Source organism: Stegostoma tigrinum, chromosome 19 (assembly GCF_030684315.1).
Source record: "Stegostoma tigrinum isolate sSteTig4 chromosome 19, sSteTig4.hap1, whole genome shotgun sequence".
NCBI classification, from domain to species: Eukaryota; Metazoa; Chordata; class Chondrichthyes; order Orectolobiformes; family Stegostomatidae; genus Stegostoma; species Stegostoma tigrinum.
This window is the reverse complement of record NC_081372.1, coordinates 1,702,829-1,726,812: the sequence shown is the minus strand read 5'-3', so window position 1 is coordinate 1,726,812 and position 23,984 is coordinate 1,702,829. Positions and strand designations below refer to the sequence as shown.

The 23,984-nt window shown below is 42.5% G+C and overlaps 1 protein-coding gene across 2 annotated transcripts in view; it reads left to right on the top strand.

The window, feature by feature from the left end:
* Positions 1–23,984, top strand: part of rbl1 (retinoblastoma-like 1 (p107)) — an 85,532-nt gene that overhangs the window by 36,766 nt on the left and 24,782 nt on the right. The window contains exons 14-17 of one of the 2 annotated variants that reach the window (XM_048550401.2): positions 7,488–7,620; positions 12,536–12,754; positions 12,915–13,132; positions 13,728–13,904. In XM_048550401.2, coding sequence (XP_048406358.1) covers positions 7,488–7,620; positions 12,536–12,754; positions 12,915–13,132; positions 13,728–13,904 — 747 coding nt within the window. Of the gene's footprint in view, positions 1–7,487; positions 7,621–12,475; positions 12,755–12,914; positions 13,133–13,727; positions 13,905–23,984 lie in introns of both variants that reach the window. The other variant, XM_048550400.2, reaches the window with a different exon arrangement.

The window sequence follows — 23,984 nt, the reverse complement described above, 5'->3', positions numbered from 1 at the left end:
CTAAGATCAATCTATTCTGTGTACCCTACATTTTACTATCCTCCATGTGCCTGTCCAAGAGTCACTTAAATGTCCTAAAAGTATCTGACTCCACTACCACTGCCAACAACGCATTCCACACGTCCACCACTCTGTCTGTAAAGAACCTACCTCTGACATCCTCCCTATACCTTCCTCCAGTCACTTTAAAGTTATGCCCCTTCGTAATGGTCATTTCTGCCCTGGGAAAAGGTCTCTGGCTATCCACTCTATCCATGCCTCTCATCATTTTGTACACCTGTGTCAAGTCACATCTCGCCCTTCTTCACTCCAACAAAAAAAAACCCTGTTCCCTCAACCTTTCCTCAGAAGACCTACCATCCAGTGCAGGCAGCATCCTGGTAAATCTCCTCTTCACTCTCTCTCTAAAGCTTCCACATTTTTCCAAAAATGAGGTGACCAGAACTGAGCATATTCCAAGTGTGGCCTAACCAGGGTTTTATAGAGCTGCAGTATGAGCTCACTGCTCTTAAACTCAGTTCCCCTGCAGATGAAAGCCAACACTCCATACGCCGCCTTTAAAACCCTATTGACTTGAGCAGCAATTTTGAGGAATCTTTGGACGTGATGAACAAGATCCGTCTGTTTGTCTTCACTGCCCAGAATCCTGCCATTAACCTGTATTCTGCATTCAAATTTGACCTTCCAAAATTAATCACTTCGCACTTTTCTGGGTTGAATTCCATCTGCCACTTTTTTGCCCAGCTCTACATCCTGTCAGTGTCCCGTTGCAACCTCCAACCGTCCTCCACACTGTCCACAACTCCTCCAACCTTTGTGTCATCGGCAAATTCACAAACCCACCCTTCCACTTCCTCATCCAAGTCATTGATAAAGATCACAAAGAGCAGAGGACCCAGAACAGATTCCAGTGGAACACCACTGGTCACTGAGCTCCAGGCTGAGTACTTTCCATCTACTCCTGCACTCTGTCTTCTATTGGACAGCTAGTTTTGTTTCCCGACAGGCAAATTTCCCTGAATTCCATGCCTCCTTACTTTCTGGATGAGTCTACCAATTGGAACCTTTCAAATGCCTTGCTAAAATCCATATGCACCACATCCACTGCTCTGCTTTCATCAATGTGTTTCGTCACATCCTCAAAGAATTCAGTAAGGCTTGTGAGTCATGACCTGCCCCTCTCAAAGCCATGCTGACTATTTCTAATCAAACTGAGCTTTTCCAAATAAATCATAAAAATAATCTGTCAGAATCCTCTCCAATAATTTGCCCACCACAGAAGTAAGGCTGACCGATCTGTAATTCCCAGGATTATCCCTATTCCCTTTCTTGAACAAGGGAATGACATTTGCCACCCTCCAATCATCTGGTACTACTCCAGTGGACAGTGAGGACGCAAAAGTCATTGCCAAATGGGCAGCAGTCTCTTCCCTCCCTTCCCATAGAAGCATTAAGTTAATCCCATCTGACCAGAGATTTGTCTATCTTCATATTTTTCACAATTTCTAACACATCCTCCTCCTTAACATCAACCTGTTCAAGCATATCTGCCTGTTTCATGCTGCCCTCACACCAATCAAGATCGTTTTCACTGATGAATACTGAAGGAAACTTTTCATTAAGGACCTCCCCTGACTCTGTGCTCAACTTCCCTCCACGATCCCTAATTGGCCGTACCGTCACTCCGGCCATCCTCTTGTTCCTCACATAGGCATAGAACACTTTGGAGCTTTCCTTGATCCTACCGACCAAGGTTTTCTCGTACCCACTTCTAGCTCTCCCTGTCCATTCTTCAGTTCCTTCCTGGCTACCTTGTAGAATTCTCGAGTCCTGTCCAATCCTTGCTTCCTCAATCTCGAAGGAAGCTTATGTTTCCTCTTGACTAGGTGTTCCATGTGTCTTGTCATTCAAGGTTCCTTCACCTTACCATTCCTTCTTGTCTCAGTGGGACAAACGTATCCAGTACTTGTAGCAACTGCTCCCTAAAGAACCTCTGCATTTCTGTTGTACATTTTCCAGAGACTATCTGATCCCAATTTATCATCCTTATCACCCTTATTCCTGACACGTCTTCTATTAAAATAGACACACCTCAACCCATTGCACTGACTGCAACTTTGCCCTATCAACTGCTTATCCTTCGTTATAGGTTCTCTTGCTTGCTGTATCTGCCTGTACACCAGCTACCCCATCCTCTGATCTGTGGCTCCGGTTCCCATCCCCTGTCAAACTAGTTAAACCCTCTGAAGAGCTCGAGCAAACCTCCCACCCAGGATATTGGTACCCTTCCGGTTCAGGTGCAACCTGACCTCCCTGTACAGGTCCCACCTTCCCCAGAAGTTATCCCAGTGATCCACATATCAGAAGCCCTCCCTCCTACACCAGCTCTGTAGCCACATGTTCAGCAACACTCATCTGTATTTCTGGCCTCACTAGCCCATGGTACCAGTGGTAACCCTGAGATTACTACTCTGCTTGTCCTGGCTTTTAGCTTCTATCCTAACTCCCCATATTCTCTTTTCTGGTCCTCAAATTCATGGGAATTTGGAGAAGATAAATGAGTAGACAAAGGACAAAAACTTAACAGATAGGGTAGAATTTGGATAAATGTGACATTATCCACTTTGGTAGGAAGAGCACGCTAGAAGAGTTAAATTTCAAAGGGACATCGATGTGTGTTTTCATGAGTACAGCAAGCAATTAGAGAAAGTAAATGGTGTGTTGGATTTTATTATTAGAGGATTTGCCTATAGGAGTGAAAATGTCATCCTGCAGATATATAGAACCTTCGTGAGACCATATTCAGTGCATTGTGGGCTGTTTTGGTATCCTTACACAAGAACAGATATACTTGCCACAGAGGGATTGTAATAAATGTTCCACAATCTAATTTTTGGGGAGGAGAGCTTGTCCAAAAGGAAAGGTTAAATAGACTGAACCTTTTTTCCCTGACGTTTAGAAGCATGAAATGATCTCATTTGAAAGCATAGAATTCTTCCAGGGATTGATAGGGTATATGCAGGAAGGATATTTTTCCCACCTCAAGTGCATGTGTGCGTTGAGGATGATGCCTTGAACCAGGAACATGTCCTCACCATAAGACCATATAGGATTGAACTGAAATGAGATTTCTTCACCAAGGACAGTGAATCTTCAGAACACTACCTCCGAGGACTGTGGAGGCACAATTGTTTCTGTGGATCGATCCTATGTCTCCACTGAACCTCAAATCAATGACCATTGAGTTTCTCTCCTTGTGGGGCTCCTAGCAGAAATATTTGTGTCATCTATAACCATAGGTGAGGTGCCGGAAGACTGGAGAATGACTAATATTGTACTTTTATATAAGAAAGCTGTAAGGAGAAGCTTGGGAACTATACGCCTGTGAGCCTGACATTGGTTGTGGGTAAATTGTTGGAAGTAATTCTGAAAGATAGGATTTACATGCATTTGGAGAAACAAGGAATGATTAGGAATAGTCAGCACGGTTTGTGTGAGGGAAATCATATCTCACAAACATGATTGAGATTTTTGAAGAAGTAACCAAAATAATTGATGAGGGCAGACCGGTGGATGCTGTTTACATGGACTTTGGTAAAGCCTTTGACAAAGTTCTGCGTGGTAGATTAATGAATGAAATTAGATCACATGGGATTCAAGGTGAGCTTCCCAATTTAATGCAAAATTAATGTGACAGTAGGAGACAGAGGTGGTGGTCGAGGGTTCTTTTTCGAATTGGAGGCCTGTGCCCAGCGGTATGTAATACTTTGAAATTTACGTCACAGGTGGTTAAAAAGGCATTTTGCACACTTGCCTTCATTCCTCAGATCTTTGAGTACGGGAGTTGAGATGTCACGTTGAGGTTGTAGAGGATTTTGAGGCTTTTTCTGGAGTACTGTGTACAGTTCTGGTCATCCTGCTACAGGAGGATTATTATTAAATTGGAGAGGTAGGGCTCAGAAAAGATTGACCAGGATGTTGTTGGAAATATAGGGTTTGATTTATACGCTGGAACTTTTTTCGCCGTAACTTGAGGTTGAGAGGTGACCTTAGAAAGGTTTATAAAATCGAGGGGTATAGATAAGGTGAATATCAAGGGCCTTTTCCTTAGCTTGGGGAAGTCCAAAACTGGGGTCATGTTTTTAATGTGAGAGGAGAAAGATTTACAAAGGACTTGAAGGACATTTTTTTTTACACTCAGTGGTTCATGTGTGAAATGAGCTGCCAGAGGATGTCGTGGATTCAGCTCTATTACAATGTTTAAAAGACATTTAGATAAGTGCATGAGTAGGAAAGGTTTGGAGGAACACAAGCCAAACACAGGCAGGTGGGACTGATTTAGTTTGGGAATGTGGTCAGTACGGACTAATTGGACAAACGGGTCTGTTTCTACCCTCTATGACTGCGCATAATTTTCTTTATTAACTTCCCTCTGTATTTTAGATACCTTTTCCTCTGGCTCCTAACTCTCTCCCTTTCCTACAACAGCTGATCGAACTGATTTTGAACCAGGTGTAATTCTGCTGTTGCTTCTTATCACTCTTAATTATTTTACCCTCTCTTCGTTGTTGTTTTTTAAAAATAGGGACATTGTCTCTGCTTTTATTTGCTCTTTTGATGCCTGTGATTCAAAAATATCGCTGAAGGGGTAGATAAAGCCAAAGAGCTACTATTCAACAATGTGGAAAGACCATTTAGCCCAACTTGACTGCATAGGCTCCTCTGATGAGCATCTCTCTCATTATCCGTTCTTCTGCCTTCTCCCTACAGTTCTTTTTCAAATAGCCATCTAATTCCCTTCTGAATGCCTTACTTGCCTTCACCATGTACTCATACAATGCATTCTAGACCCTAACCACACTTTGCATGAAGATTCTTATTCTCACATCACTTTACCTTCTTGCACAAGTTGGTTTAAATCTGTACCCCTTCTTTCTCAGTCTTTTCACAATGGAAATGTTTTCTCCCAATTTACTCAATCCAGACATATTGATATTTTGAATGCTTCAATCAGATCTCCTCTCAACTTTCTTTTCAAAGAAAGTAGCCTCACCTATCTTTAAAAATGAACCTGATCATTCTTAGAATTCTTGTAAAACTCTTCTGTACTCTCTGGAATGTCTTCACATCCTTCCTAAATTGCAACACCTAAAACTGCACGCAGTGCTCCAGCTGAGTTGTAACAAGTTCAGCATAGAATCCTCGTTCTTGTACTCCTTGCTTCTATTAGTAAAGCCCAAGATATGTACGCTTTAACTCCTGTCTCAACTAATGTTCTCACCTTTTTAATGGCATTTGGATGTGTACACTTAGTCCCCTCCAGCTTCCCCGTTATTTTAATAAGAGCAAAATAAAGTGAATGCCAGAAATATGGAATATAAAAGACGTGCTGGAGAAGCTTAGGAAATAAAAGCAGAAACTGCTGGAAAAACTCAGCAGATCTGGCAGCATCTGTGGAGAGAAACCAGAGTTAACATTTCAGGTCCAGTAACCCTTTGACAGTGGAGAAACTTGGGTACAGCAGCATCTGTATAGAGAACAATATGACACTTTCAGAACAAAAGTCAATCAGACTCTAACCATACTTCAGACTACTGAGTTTCTCTAGCACTTTATTGTCCTTTTATATTATTTCGCTATGTTCTTCCCATCAAAGCCACCTCTTCCTTCTCTGCTGAACCACACCAGCCACCTATCCACCCACTCACCAACAGGTCAATGCCCTTCTGAAGTTCTCCGCTAACCTGCTGTCAGTTTAATGTTTGAGTTTTGTATCACTGCAGATTTTGAAGCTGTGTCGTTAAAAGCAAGATCTAACACATTCTGTATCATGAAGTGCATGAGCCCCAACATTACCGCCATGACAAACCCCCCTCCAGTTTGAAAAATATCTGTTAACCATTACTTACTGTACACTGTCATCCAGTTTTATATCCGTATTCCTCTTATTTCATGGACTCTAACTTTGCTGTTCGGTACGTTGTGTTACACTGTCTCAAATACCTCTGGCATCCATATACATCAGATCATCAACGTTGCCCTGATCGTCCCCATCTGTTAGCTCATCGAAAAGCCAGTAGGTTAGTTAAATTTGATTTTCCTTCGAGGAAATCCACACTAGCATTTCTTAATGAATCTGCATTTGTTCATGTTCATTTTGTCCCACATTATTTTTTTCCAAAAGTTTCCCAAATACTGAAGTCAAGGTATTTGTCTGTAATTAGTTGGCTCATCATTACACCCTTGTTGAAAAGGGGTCTAATGTTTGCAATTCTCCAGTCATATCGCATTACCGCAGTGTTTGAGGAAAACTGAAAAGACATTGCAAGTGTCTCTGCAATTTTCATTCACTTCCCTCCACGTCCTTGGATACTATCCAGTGCCTTTTCATCTTGAAATGTAAATTCTCATCCAGCACAGCAGCCTGACAACTTTGAACACTTCTAATGACTGAATTTCTTCTCTGTCGTCGTAGCCTGGTTTCTTATTAGAAACAGATGTAAACTGCTTTATTAATAATTCAGTTATACCTCTTCATCCATCTGTAAGACCCCTCTTTGATCCCTAATTTGTCCCATTCTTTTTTCTCCACCTTTTTATGATTCTGTGATGTGGCCCAACGTATAAGGTGCCTGACTGTTGTATGACTTATGTTATCAGGTAATTACAAGTTCTATTCCATGCCATCGTTGGTTTACATGTTGGGTGAAAATATGTCTGACTTTGTGCTGAACTGTTTTACTTCTGAATGTTGATAACAATCCCTGATCTCCTCAAACCTAAATACTTTGGAAAATTTTGTTTGCTGATAATGCAGAGCCAAGTGAGAATGTGTGCTATGAGAAAGATAGTGTCTTCAAAGGGTTCAAAATCATTTAAGTGAGCTAACATTGAGTGGATCTAGTCTTATCCATCAAAATGCAATGGTTACTTCTCCTCTTTTTGCTGTCTCGTCATCCTTTTTGTTTCCCAACATCCCCTGAGGCTCTTCCCCTATACTGCCCCTTGTCCCTTTAATTATTAAGACACACAGCTCCTTTTAGGTATATTCCAACAGTCTGTCCTGTATTGAATTGAGTGCTTCTTGCATACTGCAATTTTCATGCATATTGCAATTTTAATGCAGTGTAAAAATTATTTTGTTTTAAATGATTGGTTTCGAGAAAGACCCCTACAAGTTGTAGACTTGCTCACCGAGCCAGTGTTTGATTGCTGATGTTTCATCAGCCTGCTAGGTAACATTGCCAATATGCCTCCAGTTGACATCACTTCTGGAAGTGATGCCAATCACCCCTGCAAACTGAGGCACTTAAATAACAAGCAGGACAGAATACCAATGCTTCTCTGAATATGTGCTGATGATGTTTCTATCAGGGTAACGAAATGTCTGTAATCAAACACACCAGCTTGGTGACCAAGTCTACAAGCTGAGCTACAAATTTTCTCAGAAGTTTTTGAAGTAGCCCTGAAACTAATTGTACTTCCAGGTGACTTTTCCTTCCAATTTTGAAACTGGTAATGGAGGTCCCACCCACCTGCCAATGATGCCGATGTCTCCTATAATACACCCTCGAGTAAAGGAAGTCCGGACAGACATTGCTGGGACCTTTAACAAACGAGGTAAGGTCTGTGCTCAGGCACTGTTTTCCCCTGCTTTCAAAACTGCTATTATTAATTCTTGCACAGTTAAAGATACATTCAAACTATCTGTCTTTAAAAACCAATATCTATTCCAGGTTCTGAGGAAGGGTCAGCAGACCCAAAACGTTAATTCTGATTTTTCTTCACAACTGGTGCCAGACCTGCTGAGCTTTTCCAGCAACTTCTGTTTTTGTCCATACTCTAATATTCTCTGCCTGTTCCCGTGTCTATCTAAATGTTTCTTAAATGTTCTACTAGATTTACTTCTACCACTTCCCGTGGCAGCGGTTTCCAGGCACCTCCCACCCTCTGTGTAAAACCACTTTCCTTACATCTCCTTTAAGCTTTCCTCCTCTCTCCTTAAACTAATGGCCACTAGTATTTGACATTTTCCACCCTGGGACAAATACTCTGACTATCCTTGCGTCCCATTATTTTATACACTCTATCAAATCGACCTCTCAGCCTCTGGCACTCTCGTGAAAACTATTCAAGTTTGACCAACGTCTCCATATAGGTAATAGATTCCAATCCAGCCATATCCTGATAAATCTCTTTTACACCCTGTCCAAAACCTCCACTGCTTCCTACAGTGTGGTGAGTAAAACTACAGACTACCAAAATGTGGCCTGACTAAATTTTTATACAGTTGAAACATGACTTGCCAACTTTTAAACTCAATACCATGACCAATGAATTCAAGCATGCCACGCACCTTCGTTACCACCCCATCCATTTGTGTTGCCACTTTAGGGGAGCTGTGGACTTGCACCACAAGATTCTGTCAATATCGATGCTCCTAAGGGGCCTGCCATTTACAGTATGTTTACCTTTTGCATTTGACCTCGCAAGATGCATCACCTCACACTTGTCTGAATTAAACTCCATCTGCCATTTCTCTGCCCACCTTTTCAACTGATTTCTACCCTGCTCTATCCTTTGGCAACCTTCCACAGTTCCACGCTTTTTTTTTTAATCAGTCTGAAAAGTTATTTGTGTGTACATCTGTATTACAAAAGCAAAGTTCCCAGCACGGATCCTTGTGAAATATCACTGACTACCAGTTAGACAAGCAGCTCTCCACAACTACCTTCTGTCTTCTGTGACCAAGCCAATTTTGTACCCAGCTTACTAACTCGCACTAAATCCCATGTGACTTAATCTTCTGAACCAGCCTACCATGAGGGACCATGTCAAATGCTTTAATAAAGTCCATTTCAACAACATTCACAGCCTTTTCAATCATCTCCAAAGCCTAAAGAATCTGCCCTCCTTCCTTAGCTGCAATGACATGATCCCGAAAAATGAGGTCAGATTCCACATGTAAATTGATGACACTCGGTTCCATAAGACATAGGAGTGGAAGTAAGTCCATTCGGCCCATCAAGTCCACTCTGCCATTTAAATCAAGGCTGATGGGCATTTCAACACCACTTCCCTGCGCTCTCCCCGTAGCCCTTGATTCCTCCTGAGATCAAGAATTTGTCGATCTCTGCCTTGAAGGCATCTAACATCCCCGCCTCCACTGCACTCCGTGGCAATGAATTCCACAGGACCACCACACTCTGGCTGAAGAACTGTCACCTCATTTCAGTTTTAAATTTACCCCCTCTAATTTTAAGGCTGTGCCCATGGGTCCTAGTCTCCCTGCCTAACGGAAACAACTTCGTAGCGTCCACCCCTTCTAAACCATGCATTATCTTGTGAGTTTCCATTAGATCTCCCCTCAACCTTCTGAACTCCAATGAGAACAATCCCACGATCCTTAGCCGTTCATCATACGTTAAACCTACCATTCCAGGGATCATACATGTGAATATCCGCTGGACACACTCCAGGGCTAATATGTCCTTCCTGAGGTGTGGGGCCCAAAATTGGACACAGCATTCTAAATGGGGCCTAACTCGAGCTTTATAAAGCCTCAAAGCACGTCGCTGCTTTTATATTCCAACCCTCTTGAGATAAACGACAACATAACATTCGCTTTGTTAATTACGGACTCTACCTGCAAGTTAACCTTTAGAGAATCCTGGACCAACACTCCCAGATCTCTTTGTACTTCTGCTTTGCGAATTTTCTCACCATTTAGAAAATAGTCCATGCCTGTATTCTTTTTTCCAAAGTGCAAAACCTCACATTGAATTTCATCAGCCATTTCTTGGACCACTCTCCTAAACTGTCTAAATCTTTCTGCAGCTTCCCCACCTCCTCAGTACTACCTGCCTGTCTACCTATCTTTGTATCATCGGCAAACTTCACCAGAATGCCCCCAGTCCCTTCATCCAGATCATTAATATACAAGGTGAACAGCTGCGGCCCCAACACTGAACCCTGCGGGACACCACTCGTCAGCGGTTGCCATTCCAAAAAAGAGCCTTTTATCCCAACTCTCTGCCTTCTGTCAGACAGCCAATCCTCAATCCAAGCCAGTAGCTCACCTCGAACACCATGGGCCCTCACCTTGCTCAGCAGCCTCCCATGAGGCACCATATCAAAGGCCTTTTGGAAGTCTAGATAGATAACATCTACTGGGTTTCCCTGGTCTAACATACTTGTTACCTCTTCAAAGAATTCTAACAGGCTTGTCAGGCATGACCTCCCCTTACTAAATCCATGCTGACTTGTTCTAATCTGATCTGCACTTCCAGGAATTTAGAAATCTCATCCTTGACAACGGATTCTAGAATTTTACCAACTACCGAGGTTAGGCTAATCGGCCTATAATTTTCCATCTGTTGCCTTGATCCTTTCTTAAACAAGGGGGTTACAACAGCAATTTTCCAATCATCTGGGACTTTCCCTGACTCCACCGACTTTTGAAAGATCACGACCAAAGCCTCCGCTATTTCCTCAGCCATCTCCGTAAGAACTCTAGGATGTAGCCCATCGGGGCCAGGAGATTTATCCATTTTTAGACCTTGTAGCTTTTCTAGCACTTTCTCTTTTGTAATGCCTACCATACTCCACTCTGCCCCCTGGCTCTCCCTAATTGTTGGCATACTACTCATGTCTTCCACTGTGAAGACTGACGCAAAGTACTTATTAAGTTCTTCAGCTACTTCCTTATCTCCCATCACTAGCCTTCCAGCATCAATTTGGAGCGGCCCAATGTCTACTTTTGCCTCTTGTTTCTTTCTTATGTATTGAAAGATCTAATATTACTAGCTAGCCTACATGTCAATCATCCCCACTTCCTTCAACTTACCCTCTTGTCTCCATGCTCTCAGAAATCTTATCTTGAGATTTGATCTTGACCGTGCTTGTATATTTCTTCCACCTTTACCCCAACTTCAGTGACTATAGTTTTAGATGCCTTGGTCCCATGCTGCCCAATTTGTGCTGTAAACCTCTCTGCCCCTTCATTCATCTCTGAAGATATTTCTTGAAATTCAGCTCTTTGATCAAGTTTTTGCTTATGCCAACTACCCTTTGTTTTGCCCAGCTACCTTTCTTCCCATTTTATATAGAAAATAGGAACATGAGGGGTCTTTGAGACGTACACTATGATCATGATTGATCATTCAACTCTATACTCTGTAACCCTGAAGTGTTTTTTGTATGTTAAAAGTGAAGAGTATGCTTAATCAGTGTTTTTGTGACTGAATTTACTGGTCCAAAATTAAATTCCATCAACGTTTAGCTTTGCATCTGCTTCTAATTTATTGATCAGACTTTAAATTTAAAAATGAAAAATATTCTTGTTAGAAATGCAAACATTGTGCAGTCTCTCTATTGTTAATTAAAAGCTTTAACTTATGCTAAAAAGGAATTACACAAATCTCAAACACTTAAGCAGGCCTTTTCAATTTAAGGCAATTATTCAGTGAAGGATTTTTACCTGCTGTGTTGTTAATTTGGGACAGGTTGTGAATTTTACATTTCAGCATCACTGTGACTACCTCCTAGTTTGCATATACATCTCCTGTGCACTGGCACAATACCCAAAACCCATAAAATGAGTTGAACTGTTGAGTGCAAGCCAAGTTGGAAGTTCACTTTACACACTGTTTGTTGTTTTTAAGTGCAAAAGCTCTGAGACCCATCAGAAGTGGAGGCAAGTTTTAAGTCCTATGAACCCTTAAGCTTATGATGCCTATCAGCTCTATCATAGTTGGTCTTCTGTCTCAGTTCCACTTTTCACTTCCCTCCTTCATTCCCTGAGAAGTCAAACCTCTGGTTTTGTCAGCCTTAAATATTACTTATTTATGAAATATTTTAAAGTATCTTAAGGTAGAGAATATCAAATATTCATAACCCTCCTCGTCTGGGTCTTAAATAAACAGCTCATTATCCTGTGGCTCAGCCCACATGTTTTACATATCCCAGAAATAGCTTCTCTGTCTCTACTCTGTCAAACCTTTGTGGAAGCTTGTGTGTTTCAGTGGAAACCAAGTTTCGTTCTCAACAGCCTAGAACCAATTTACTGAGTCTGTCATGGTAAGACAGCCTGTACTTTCCAAGAACCAGCTTAATGAGCTTTTTGCTAAACTGACTGGTGTCCAAGTATGCCCTTCCTTGAATATGGAGACCAAAACTGTGCATGGTATCCTAAATGTGGTCTCACCAAGAACCTTTTTTATTGTAAGACTTCATTCTTGTTTTTTTGCTCTAAAAGCCAACATGCAGTTTGCCTTCCTAATTGCTTGATGTATCTGCATTCTGACCTTAGGTTCCTTGTACAAGTTTATACCCATAGTTGTATATCCAAAAGAGTGGATAACAGACCGCAAGCAACAATACACAAACTGATGTCTTACTTGTTACATGGGCTAGAAGGACATTATTGGTTTGATGCTTATTGGTATTTATTATATGCCAATTTACATTTTCCTAGATGTTCCTCGTCCGGCATCACCTCTGTCTGTTCATGATCGATTCACCTCGCCCTCTGCAGGAAGTGCTAAAAGGAGACTCTTTGGAGATGACAATGTATTGGACACCCAAGTGAATATTGCTCAGAATAATGTTAGCCAGTCACCCGGGCTAAGGATCATCCAGACACAAAGTATAACCAATGAAAACATTACCATCTCTCCTGGGCAAACTGTTGTAACCATGGCAACAGCTACTGTAACGGCTACCAATGGTCAAACTCTAACTATACCTGTGCAAGGTTAGTTTGTACGTATTTGCATAATTTCTGCTTGATGTGTAATTTTGAGTACGCGAACAGGGCGTGGAAAAAAATGGTTCTGAGGTGGTGAAAACTTCCTGAAAAGAGTGTCAGTAACTCTGTTACTAAAGTGGAATTTTGTTTGCTGTTTACATTTTAGGTATTGCAAATGAAACTGGTGGGATCACTTTCATCCCAGTCCAGATGAATGTATCTCAGCAATCACAGGTTGCAGAAGAAACTGTTCAAGTCCCACTCTCTGCCCAGACTTTAATCAACTCTTCTCCCAAACATTTGGGTATTGGAACAGCACAGGAGCCTCAGGTAGCAATTAATAAACCAAAGAAGACTGGCTCACTGGCATTATTCTTCCGAAAGGTGAGTTTCCAACCACTCAAATTCGGTGCTATTTACTGCAATTTTGTAATAGGTGGGATTCTAGCTTGGAGGTATTCCTGATTTGTGTCCTGAAGCGTGGCACAGTGTCTCTGTGGTTAACACTGCTGCTTCACAGCACCAGTGATCCGGGTTCAGTTCCACCCTCAGGTGTGGAATTTGGGCATTCTCCCTGTGTCTGTGTGAGTTTCCTCCAGGTGTATGTTTTCAGTGGCTTTAATATATTTCTGTAATCAGTGACCCAAAGCAGAACACACTGCTCTCACTTTTAACCTAACAGAATATTACGGCTATGTCCGTCAGCACTGACACTTCCAGGCATTTATGTTTAAATCCTGAGTTTTCTGTTTGTCCACATTCCATTTGGCATTTTTTGTACTAAGTGTGAATTTGCAATCCTTTCTCTGAGCCTCAGTCTTAATTATATTAAATTGTGTTTGACACCTGATTTTGCATTCTGCTAACCAAACTATTTAACAACTGTCATATCAGTATTGTCTTTGAGAAGTGAAATTTTTCACTTTCTGAACCTATGTCTCATCTAATTTACAGAAATAGAAGTATATTTTCCTTCCAGGTATATCATCTGGCCAGTGTACGTCTGCGTGACTTGTGTCTAAAACTGGATATGTCTGCAGAGCTTCGAAGGAAGATTTGGACGTGCTTTGAGTATTCTTTAGTGCATTGTGTTGATCTGGTGGTAGACAGGCACCTTGATCAGCTCCTCCTCTGTGCTGTCTACATAATGGCAAAGGTATGATGTTTGCTCACTTCTTTGCTGAAATAACAAGCTCACCGCTGTTTGTTGAACCAGGATTGCTGGAGGTGTCTTGGGCTTTTGGAAGATCTATGACTTCACTATTGATGCTCCATAAAATTTCACAAAGTTCTTCTATGCTCCACACAGCCATCAGAGGCCAGTTTATCAGCTCTCTGTCCAATTATGAATTTCTCTGTGTTATATCTCCCTCTGACTTACTCTATAACACATGCTGGGGAGCTATCATAAAGCATACCGAAGCACTGTGTTTTCTTCTACTTTGTGTCATTGTTTCAAGCTGGAGTTCTTTAAAGATACCATGATGGCGTGGCAGCACAGCAGAGCTTTTAGTTTCTTAGATCCTGGGACAGACCTCCAAGGTGAAGCTGTACCAGTAATTCAAAACAAGAGTCTGAATTGTTCTAGCATCCTGGAAGTGACTGGGGGCTAATGTAGAAAAATAGGAAGAGAACATGCCAGAACTGCTGCCAGTCTCCAAACAGATTTCTCGATCATTGAACAAGACCCATTGGCAGATGCTGGCTATCCATTTGAGGGTGTTAAGGACACCGTTAACAGTGACTGTATGCAGCAGCTGTTATTTTATGCAAGGTGCATGGTTTGTGCACTTTAGCAGCTCACACCTGCAATGAGGGAAGAAGTTAGCAGGAAGTGATTGCTGCCTGTAATTGCCAGGAAAAGAAGAGGGGCTGTGTTTTCAAACAAGAAGGCTGCCATCAGAAGGGAGTGCAAGTATGATAGGACATCTATGGAGAGAAGTAACTTGAAGCTTTTCCCCCCAAGAACTCCAGTAACCAAGTCAAGGAGGGGAGTTGACAACCAGTTTTGAGTCGAAGATTACAAAGAGAGATGAATGCCCTACATAAAAAAAATTGCCTTCACCGCTGTCATGGAAAAAGGGGCAAGTGATGGCCGAGTGAAGTTATCATTAGACTATTAATCCAGTGACCCAGGTAATGTTCTGAGGACCTGGGTTCAAATCCTGCCATGGCAGATTGTGGAATTTGAATTCAGTAAAGTGTCTGGACTTAAGAGTCAAATGATGACCATTAATCCATTGTTGATTGCTTAAAAACCCATCTGGTTCATTAATGATCTTTAAGGAAGGAAATCTGCTGTCCTTACTTGGACTGGCCTCTGTGTGACTCCAAGCCCACAACAATTTGGTTGACTCTTAACTGCCCAGTCGTCAAAAAATGCTGTCTAGCCAGTGACACCTTCTTCCCGTGAGTAAATTTTAAAAAAGAGTGGAACTTCACCCGCAGGGGAATGATTTACAGCACGTGGAGGGATACCAGCAGCACGATGCACTGCTGGCACAGACACTCGAATTGCACAAATCAGCCGATAGGCAAATTTGAAGAAAGTGCTACAGGCAAAACCTGCGCTTCCTATACTCTTTGGAGCCCTAAAATGTCAGAAGAAGGCGTCTGTCAAAACAGATGGTCGCTAATCTCAGTGGCAAGCTGCAGGAGAAGTTAAAGCCAGGGTGATGTGGAAATAAGGATGATCCTTATTCACAACACTACTTTTTCTCTAAAGATCAGCTGTGAATATTTTGAGATATCTCAATCTGGTTATACAGCAGATGATCGTGTCAGGTTTCAGACCAAGTCAAACCCAGGAGGATGCCTGCTTAAATGTTACATCAGGATTTCTTCACTTCATATGTGATTGGCTACACATATGCTGGCTATGAGGCTCTCTGAGTAGGTATTTGCCCTTATCAACAGTAATGTACAAGATGTGTATGATCGTCACAAAAATATCCTGCAAATGTGCAGTAAGCTCCTAGAAAACCAGCTTTCCATCCTGAAACATTCTCAATAACCTCACTTGTTCAGCTCACTCAACAAGAATGCTTTTATGGATTATCCTGTGTGATGTGACTTGGCTGCATGCTCAGTGCAAATTATAGAACACAGAACAGGCCCTCCAGCCCACAATGTTGTGTCAAGCACAATGCCAAGTGAAACTAAACCCTTCTGTCTGCCCTTGCTCCATATCCCTCTATTCTTTGCATATTCATGTGCCTATCTAAAAGTCCCTGAAACACCCCTGTTGTATCTGCCTCCATCTCTACCCATGATTGCGCGTTCCAGACTCTTGCCATTCTAGGCTGGGGGGAGAAAACTGCCCCTCACATCTGGTTGACTAATGTTCTTTAGGGAAGGAAACTGCCATCCTTACCTGGTCTGGCCTTCATGCAACTCAGAGCAATGTGGTTGACTCTTAACTATCCTTTGGGAGTTAGGGATGGGCAATAAATGCTGCCTAGCCAGTGACGCCCTCATCCTGTAAATGAATAAAGAAAATTAATGCATGCCCCCTAGTATTAGAGATTTTAATCTGGAGGAAGAAGATTCTGACTGTCAACCATGTATGTATTTCATAATTTTATAGACTTCTATCACGTCTCCCCATAGCCTCAGTAGTTCCAGATAAGAAAACCTGAGTTTTTCTAGTCTCTTCTTATTGCTCATACCGTCTCATCCAGGCAGCATTCTGATAAACCTCTATAGCACCCTCTCCAAAGCCTCCACATCCTTCCTGTAATGTGGCAATCAGAATTGAATTCAGTTCTAAGTGTGGCCTAATCAAAGTCATATAAAGATGCAGTCTCATCCTGATTCTTGTGTTCAGTTCCCTGACCAATAAAGGCAAGCATGCTACCTTTATCACACTATTTGTTCTCAATCCTGAAGCAAATGCAAATGATTAATTTTATTGCAAACACCTAATCCTGAGATAATAAAATGTGAGGCTGGATGAACACAGCAGGCCAAGCAGCATCTCAGGAGCACAAAAGCTGACGTTTCGGGCCTAGACCCTTCATCAGAAAGGGGGATGGGGAGAGGGAACTGGAATAAATAGGGAGAGAGGGGGAGGCGGACCGAAGATGGAGAGTAAAGAAGATAGGTGGAGAGAGTATAGGTGGGGAGGTAGGGAGGGGATAGGTCAGTCCAGGGAAGATGGACAGGTCAAGGAGGTGGGATGAGGTAAGTAGGTAGATGGGGGTGCGGCTTGGGGTGGGAGGAAGGGATGGGTGAGAGGAAGAACCGGTTAGGGAGGCAGAGACAGGTTGGACTGGTTTTGGGATGCAGTGGGTGGGGGGGAAGAGCTGGGCTGGTTGTGTGGTGCAGTGGGGGGAGGGGACGAACTGGGCTGGTTTAGGGATGCAGTAGGGGGAGGGGAGATTTTGAAACTGGTGAAGTCCACATTGATACCATATGGCTGCAGGGTTCCCAGGCGGAATATGAGTTGCTGTTCCTGCAACCTTCGGGTGGCATCATTGTGGCACTGCAGGAGGCCCATGATGGACATGTCATCTAGAGAATGGGAGGGGGAGTGGAAATGGTTTGCGACTGGGAGGTGCAGTTGTTTGTTGCGAACTGAGCGGAAGTGTTCTGCAAAGCGGTCCCCAAGCCTCCGCTTGGTTTCCCCAATGTAGAGGAAGCCGCACCAGGTACAGTGGATGCAGTATACCACATTGGCAGATGTGCAGGTGAACCTCTGCTTAATGTGGAATGTCGTCTTGGGGCCTGGGATAGGGGTGAGGGAGGAGGTGTGGGGACCTCAACACCTAATCCTGAGGCTTACTAAAACTGTGTTTCAGATGTTTCGATCGCAGTAGGGGGTGCCCTTCAATACTGTCCCTCCTAGAGATCTGCAATCAGCAGAACCTAACCGAGCAAAGAGAAAGTGAACTCATGAGATTTCAGCATCAGTGAGTCGAAGGCAATCTGCTTCCTGTGGCTCCCCCTATGGCATACAGTGCTAGACATTGTGTCCCAACTCTGAGAGGGGTCGATGGATCCAAATTGCTAACTCTGCACGGATGCAGCCACACCCAAATTTCTCCACAATTTCTGATCTAGTATTAGTGAGGAAACTGTACAGTGACTTACAGCAATTGCAACCATCTTCTGAAGAAAGGTGACTGGACTGTTGACTGTCCTTTTCTGCACAGCTACTGCCAGACCTGCTGAGTTTCTCCAGCTATTTCTGTTTTTGTTTCAGATTTCCAACAACCACAGTTTTTTTTTGTCTACTGTACATTTTAAGTTTATTGTGAAAAAAGAACAAAAGTTTTGGATTGGGGACAGCAGATTTTATTAGGAGATGGCAGGATGTGGCTAAAGTAGACTAGGATCAGCTAATTGTAAGTAAATATGTGGCAGAAGGTGATCACTTGTGTAGATGAGGGTAAAGGCAGTTGATGCAGTATATGTGGATTTCAGCAAAGCCTTTTGCCAAGGCCCAATGTCAGAGACTGGTAAAGGAGCAAAAAGGTCATGCAATCCAGGGTCATTTGGCAAGTTGGATCCAAAGTTGGCTTAAGTGGTAGGAGATAGTGATAGTAGGAGGCTGTTGTCCAGTGGCATACCACAGGAATTGCTTGATCCCTTATTGTTTGTGATATTCCTGTTTTAAACAAAAAGGAAATGTGGGGAGCATAGTAGTAAGTTAGCAGATGGCATGAAGATTACCCGGGCAGTTGACTATGAAGAAAAAGGTCTTAGATTACAAGAAGAAATAGCCAGATTGGTCAATAGGCACATCAGTGGCAAATTGAATTTAACCCTAAAAGGTATGAGGTGATACAGTTTTGAAAGCAGTAACCAGTCAGAGGAGTGTTCAATGAATGGCAGGACATAGGAACCTTAGGAACAGAGGGATTTTGTGGTGCTTGTCCACAGATCCCTGAAGATGGAAAGACAATCAATTGGTAAGCAGGCATTTGGGGTACTCACTTTTATCATTCATGGCATAGATTATAAGCATGGAAGTTATTTTAGAGCTGTAAAACTTTGGGTTAGAACAAATCTGGAGTACTGTGCAGGTTTTGGGCACCACATTTTGGAAGAATGTGATTGTACAGGAGGAGATTCACCAGGATGTTGCCCGGGGTGGAGCACTTGAGCTATGAAGAGAGGCTGAATAAGCTCAGGTGGTTTTCTTTTAGAGCAGAGAAGGCTGAGGGGACCTGATAGAGGTGTATAAGATTATGAGGGGCATGGACACAGTGGATAGAAAGCAGCTGTTCCCCTTAATTGAAAGGTTATTAACAAGGGGGCATAATTTTGTTATAATCCCACCCCCTCAGAGTGATGGGGATCTATAATATTATGTCTGGGAGAGTAGTTGAGCTGAGAAACAACCTTTTTGAAAGTACTTGGATCATCACTTGAACTATGCTAACATTCCCTGTTGTGGGCCTAGTGTAGATTTCATGTTGGTGCAGACTCAATGGGCCGCAGGGCCACTTCTATACTGTATGATTCTATGATGTAAAATACCATCTTCAACATCCACAATATAAAGTAAGTTATATCAATTCTCATTCTTCTTCAGCAGTAAATGTACATGAATTTTGTGGCAAAAGTGACGTGTAATATGCGTGAGAACAGTCCTAGATTCTGTCATGTCCATCATCACTGAGTGTTTTATTAATAAAATCTGAATAGTGTGGAAACAGGCCATTCCGCCCAACAAGTCCACACCAACCCTCTGAAGAGTCATTCCCCTACTCTGTCCCTGCATTTCTCATGATTAATGCACCTAACATACACATCCATGAACACTATGGGTAATTTAGCATGCCAATCTACCTAACTTGCCGATCTTTGGACTGTGGGAAGAAACCAGAGCACCTGGTGGAAACCCACACTGACACAGAACGTGCAAATTCCACACACAGTTGCCCGCGACTGGAATCAGATACGGGTTTCTGGTGCGTGAGGCAGCAGTGCTAACCACTATGCCACCCCTTCTTTTCTGAATAATAAAAGTAAATAAATCCTGGTGGCCCATGAGCTAACCTGACTAAAGATCGATTATAGCAGCTGTGACTAAGATCTGCTTCTCAGACCAAGAAAGCATGGCTGAACACAGCATTGTCAGGCAGACCTCAAGGTGAGCAATGCCCTTGTTGGCTTCATGGTACAGAAGCCATCACCACATCTTTTCAAGCCTTCAGATGTCCATTCTTTGAACATTCCTTGTCCCTACACTACTGCCTCCAGGGCCAGCAGTTTGCGCCTTTCCTGATGGCTAGCCAAGCTGACAGTAATGTTATTCATAGATCTTCATTAATTAGTCCAGAATGCCCCTTGGAAGAACAAATTTATTATCTTGATGATTTTAATGCCACAGTGGCTTAGAAGTAGCAACGTTAGAAATTGCAACAAAAAACGATATCTCCTCTTCAAACTCTGCCCAGAAAACCAGTCATTCACAACCAATACCTTTTTCAGCAATAGCTTGCTTCAAGACCACAAATGCATCCACACTCTGGTAAGACTGCATGTTGAAGTTTTAGTGTGATCTACAGGATATCCTGTATACTAGTCATGTCCCTTGCAGACAAACCAAACATAGTTCATGCAATGTTGAACTTACATTTCAAGCCTAACCCCAGAACAGATCTAGGGTCAATTTCTCAAAAAAAATTGTATCAGTAACCTGCCAACCCAATCTTACAGATATAGGTATCAAGCAACCTTGTAGGTCAGAATGGGGTCCCTGAGCTCATTCCATAAGAACATATGGTCTAGGAGTAGGCCGCCTGCCCTGCCATTTAATAAGGTCATGGCTGATCTTTTTCAGACTCGGCTCCACTTACCCGCCCACTCACCATAACCCTTAATTCCTTTACTATTAAAAAATTTATTTAGCTTTGCCTTAAAAACATTCAATGAGGTAGCTTCAACCACTTCATTAGTTAGGGAATTCCACAGATTCACAACCCTTTGGGTGAAGAAGTTCCTCCTGACCTCAGTACTACATCTGCTTCCCTTTATTTTGAGGCAATGCCCTCTAATCCTAGTTTCACCTGCTGGCAGGAGCAGCCTCCCTGTCTCCACCTTATTTATTCCCTTTATAATCTTACATGTTTCTGTAAGATTCCAATGAGTACAGTCCCAGTCTAGTCTCTCCTCATACTCCAACCCTCTCAACTCTGGAATCAACCGAGTGAAACTTCTCTGCACCCCCTCCAGTGCTAGTATACCTCTTAAGTAAGAAGACCAAAACTGCACCCAGTACTCCAGGTGTGGCCTCACCAGGACCCTATACAGCTGCAGAATAGCCTCCCTGTTTTTAAACTCCATCCCTCTAACAATGGCAGACAAAGTTCCATTTCCATTTTATGCACCTGCAATCCCACCTTCAGCGATTCATGCACAAGGACACCCAAGTCCCTTTGCACAGCAGTGTGTTGCAGTTTATACTATTTAAAATATAGTCCATTTTGCTGTTATTCCTACCAAAATGGATGACCTCACACTTATCAACATTGTACTCCATCTGCCAGACCTTCGCCCACTCACTTAGACTATCTATATCCCTCTGCAGACTTGCAGTGTCTTCTGCACACTTTGCTCTACCACTCAGCTTAGTGTCATCTGCAAATTTTGAACAACACTTTGTCCCCAACTCCACATCATCTATGTAAATTGTAAACAATTGTGTTCCCAACAATGATCCCTGAGGCACACCACTAGCCACTGACCGCCAACCAGAAAAACACCCATTTACCCTACTCTTTGCTTTCTACTGGTCAACCAATCCTTTATCCATGCCAATACATTATCTGTAATACCGTGGAACTTTATCTTATGTAGCAGCCTTTGGTGTGGCACCTTGATAAATGCGTTCTGGAAATCCAGATACACCACATCCACAGATTCCCCATTGTCCACCATGCAAGTAATGTCATCAGAGAAATCCACCAAATTAGTTAAACGTGACCTACCCTTCATGACCCCATGCTGGGTGTTCCCAATGTGATAATTTATATCCAGATGTCTTGCTATTTCTTCCTTAATGATAGATTCAAGCATTTTCCCCGCTACCGAAGTTAAGCTAACTGGCCTATTGTTACCGGCTTTTTGTCTACTTCCTTTTTTAAACAGTAGCGTCACATTGACTGTTTTCCAATCTACAGGAATCACCCCAGAATCCAGTGAATCTTGGTAAATAATTATTAGTGCATTTGCTATTTCCCCCATCACCTCTTTTATATTCCTGGGATGCATTTCATCAGGGCCAGGAGACTTGTCTACCTTTAGCCCCATTAGCTTGCCCAGCACTGCCTCCTTAGTGATAATAGTTTCTAGGTCCTCACCTGCTATAACTTTCTTGCTATTAGTTTTTGGCATGTTATTTGTGTCTTCCATTGTGAAGACTGACACAAAATCACTGTTTAATGACTCTGCTATTTCCTCATTCCCAGTTATTAAATTGGCCTTCTCATCCTCTAAAGGACCAGTGTTTACCTTTGCCACTCGTTTACAATTTACAAATTTATGGAAACTTTGGCTGCCTGTTTTTATATTCTGAGCTAGTTTACTCTCATTATCTGTCTTACTTTTCTTTAACTTTTTTATGGTTTTCTGTTTTAAAGATTTCCCGGTCTACTAGTTTCCTACTACTGTTTGCTTTTTTATGTTTTTTTTCAATCTGATACTTTCCCTAATTTCCTTAGACATCCATGGCTGGCTCTCTCTCTTCCTACAGTTCTTCCTTTATCACTGGAATATACTTCTGCTGAGCACTCTGAAAAATTGTTTTGAAAGTCCTCCACTGTTCCTCAATTGACCCACCATAAAGTTTTTGCTCCCGTTCCACCTTAGCTAACTCCTTCCTCATTCCTTCATAGTCTCCCTTGTTTAAGCACAGGACACAGGTACTGGATTTAACCTTCTCATGGTCCATCTGTATTTTAAATTCGACCATACTGTGATCACTCCTGTGAGGATCCCTTACAATGAGATCATTAATTATACCTGTCTCATTACGCCGGACTAGATCTAGGATAGCTTGCTCCCTCGTAGGTTCCATTACATGTTGTTCAAGGAAGTTATCGCGGATGCATTCTATGAACCCCTCCTCAAGGCTGCCATGACCGACCTGGTTTGACCAATCGATATTTAGATTAAAATCCCCCATGATAATTGCTGTACCATATTTGCATGCATTAACTATTTCTATGTTTATTGCCCGCCCGACCACGATGCCGTTATTTGGTGGCCTATAGACCACACCTATGTGACGACTTCTCCCTGCTATTCCTAATTTCCACCCAAATGGATTCAACATTTTGTTCAGTAGAACCTATATCATGTCTCACTACTGCCCTGATATCATCCGTAAAAATCAGAAAGCAACACCACCTCCCTTACCTTCCTGTCTGTCCTACTGTACAATTTGATACCCCTGGATATTTAACTCCCAGTCATGATCATCCTGTAATGACCACTATATCATACCCATTTGCCATGATTTGTGGCATCAACTCATCTGCCTTGTTTCGAATGCTCCGAGCATTCAGATAAAGTGCTCTTATACCAGTTTTTGCACCTTCTTTTTGGGTCCTATTACCTCCATACTAACAGTTCTTGAGTTCTCCTTCCCCTTTTACTTTTTTCCCAAGTTTCAATGGAGTTGAAGCTTCCTTGCCCCATGATAACCTGCTGCTTTGCCTTACATTAAATGTTATTCTCCCTCTATGCTCACTTCTCCCTTTCCCCCTAAATTTAAAATTAAAGTCCTATTAACCTTAAGTAAGGCATTTGATAAGGTTCCCCATGGTAGGCTCATTCAGAAGGTCAGGAGGAATGGGATACAGGGGAACTTAGCTGCTTGGATACAGAATTGGCTGGCCAACAGAAGACAGCGAGTGGTAGTAGAAGGAAAATATTCTGCCTGGAAGTCAGTGGTGAGTGGAGTTCCACAGGGCTCTGTCCTTGGGCCTCTACTGTTTGTAATTTTTATTAATGACTTGGACGAGGGAATTGAAGGATGGGTCAGCAAGTTTGCAGACGACACAAAGGTCGGAGGTGTCGTTGACAGTGTAGAGGGCTGTTGTAGGCTGCAGCGGTACATTGACAGGATGCAGAGATGGGCTGAGAGGTGGCAGATGGAGTTCAACCTGGATAAATGCGAGGTGATGCATTTTGGAAGGTCGAATTTGAAAGCTGAGTACAGGATTAAGGATAGGATTCTTGGCAGCGTGGAGGAACAGAGGGATCTTGGTGTGCAGATACATAG